The sequence below is a fragment of the Suricata suricatta genome, chromosome 16, assembly GCF_006229205.1.
Source record: "Suricata suricatta isolate VVHF042 chromosome 16, meerkat_22Aug2017_6uvM2_HiC, whole genome shotgun sequence".
Lineage (NCBI taxonomy): Eukaryota > Metazoa > Chordata > Mammalia > Carnivora > Herpestidae > Suricata > Suricata suricatta.
This window is the reverse complement of record NC_043715.1, coordinates 46,602,090-46,603,783: the sequence shown is the minus strand read 5'-3', so window position 1 is coordinate 46,603,783 and position 1,694 is coordinate 46,602,090. Positions and strand designations below refer to the sequence as shown.

General features: G+C 52.1%; 1 protein-coding gene across 6 annotated transcripts in view; it reads right to left on the bottom strand.

Moving 5' to 3' along the window:
- LOC115281282 overlaps positions 1-1,688 on the bottom strand; it is a 13,912-nt gene extending 12,224 nt beyond the window's left edge. For 5 of the 6 annotated variants that reach the window (XR_003904199.1, XR_003904201.1, XR_003904200.1 and 2 more), the window contains exon 1: positions 1,521-1,688. Coding sequence is in view for 2 of the 6 variants with exons in the window: in XM_029926668.1 (XP_029782528.1) it covers positions 1,521-1,575 (55 nt within the window). In the remaining 4 variants the exon portion in view is untranslated. Of the gene's footprint in view, positions 1-890; positions 1,009-1,520 lie in introns of those variants that run through there. The other variant, XR_003904198.1, reaches the window with a different exon arrangement.
- Between the last annotated feature and the right edge of the window lie 6 nt (positions 1,689-1,694).

The window sequence follows — 1,694 nt, the reverse complement described above, 5'->3', positions numbered from 1 at the left end:
CTAAGTTAGTGGTAATTAGTTACAGCAACAGTAGGAACATAATCTCCTTGGAAGAGTGGTTAGACCCGGCCAGGTCCACACAGGAAATGAAAACGTGGCAATGTGGCCAGAGTGGAGAAGAAGGTGGTAGAGGGGCGCCTGGGTGACTCAGTCGTTTAGGCATCCAACTTTGGCTCAGGTCATGGCCTCACAGTCAGTGAGTTCGAGCCGTGCTTTGGGTGAGCACAAGCCCTGCTTCAGGTGAGAGGGAGCCCTGCCTCTCTCTCTCTCTCCCTCTCTGCCACTGGAGTTCTCGCTCTCTGGTTCCTTTTTTCTCTCTCTCTGCCCCTCAACACTTACGCCCCCCTCTCTTTATCTCAGAAAGTAAAAAAAATAAGAAAGGAAGTGATAGAGAAATATGAGGAACATTGGGACAGTGTGTGTTGGTGGGGGGACTGTGGAGGCATTACTAACAGCTCCCACAAGGCACAGGGAGGAGCAGAAAGATTCAGTAGTGACTTTCCTGATCCTTCCTTTAGCAACCAGGTGGAGGGAGAGACTTTTAATAGGAGACACGTATGGGCTGAGGCTGTGTGAAGACCAGGAACGAACATCTGACTGATGTGGGAGGTTGTGGTGGCCGCAGGGAGGGGGGCCCTGGTTCGGCAGGTCCCGGATCTGCAAGAGGCCAGAGCAGAGTGGGGGGTGCGGTCTATCCAGCGGGACACAGTCTTTACCGTGTGGCCTGGGCTGGGAGGTCTCCAGACTCAGTTAGGGTGGAGCTGTGTGGGCCATGGGACAGCTGACAGAGCACATGGAGTGGGGCAGGTCCCTCGGAGCAGCCCCTTGCTGAGCCACCACCTGGGACGCTGTGTTTGGGCTGCCCTGCTGGCGTCCAGCTCTGTCCTGTACTTTGCAGCTCAAGAGTCAGAGAGTCACTGGTTGGGTCACTGTCACCACTCACATCCTTCTGTCTTCTTTGTGTCCTGTGTTCAACTGATATCTCATGCATGTCTCTACTTTATGGGCCTGAGTAAAATAATATAATGCAAACTACATTTTCTCCTGATTATCTTTTGTTTTGAATTTATCATGCTTGAATTTACTACAAAACAAAAAGCAAACTAAAAAAAAGCACAAATACAAATCCACCATCAGCAGGGTCCTGGCGGAAGCAAACAGACCATCACTCAAAAGCCTATTTTTTTCTTTTCCCCTCAGATACCAGGTGTCCTCACAGGACCATGAATAAGGACACATGTGTTGACATATGTCCAGGCTGATCTGTGAGTGGCCGAGACCGTGCACCTGCCAGCACCAGGTTCCGTCTCACGGATCCATGGCTGCTCCCCTCCGAGCCCCGTGACCAACCGTGTTCTGGGAACCCTCAGGCTCACAGTGGGAGCCCTGTGCTGACAGAAAGAGAAAGGGAACAGGGCAGTGCTGGGCTATAAGGAACATTCTCAGGTTTCTCTGGCGACCAGCAAACCAGAAAACTCTCTGGGTTCAGATTCCTAACACATAGACCTACAGGTACTCACCTGAGTCTGTGAGTCCACGGGCAGACGTGCCAGCAGACAACACGGAATTTGCCATGGGGCTCCGGGGACCACACTGGCTTGGGTCGCCATCTTTTCAGCAGATGATGAACAGAGTCTGGAAGTATCATCTGGACAAACGAGTCACACTGGAGGCGGACTGTCAGTGTCTCCTGA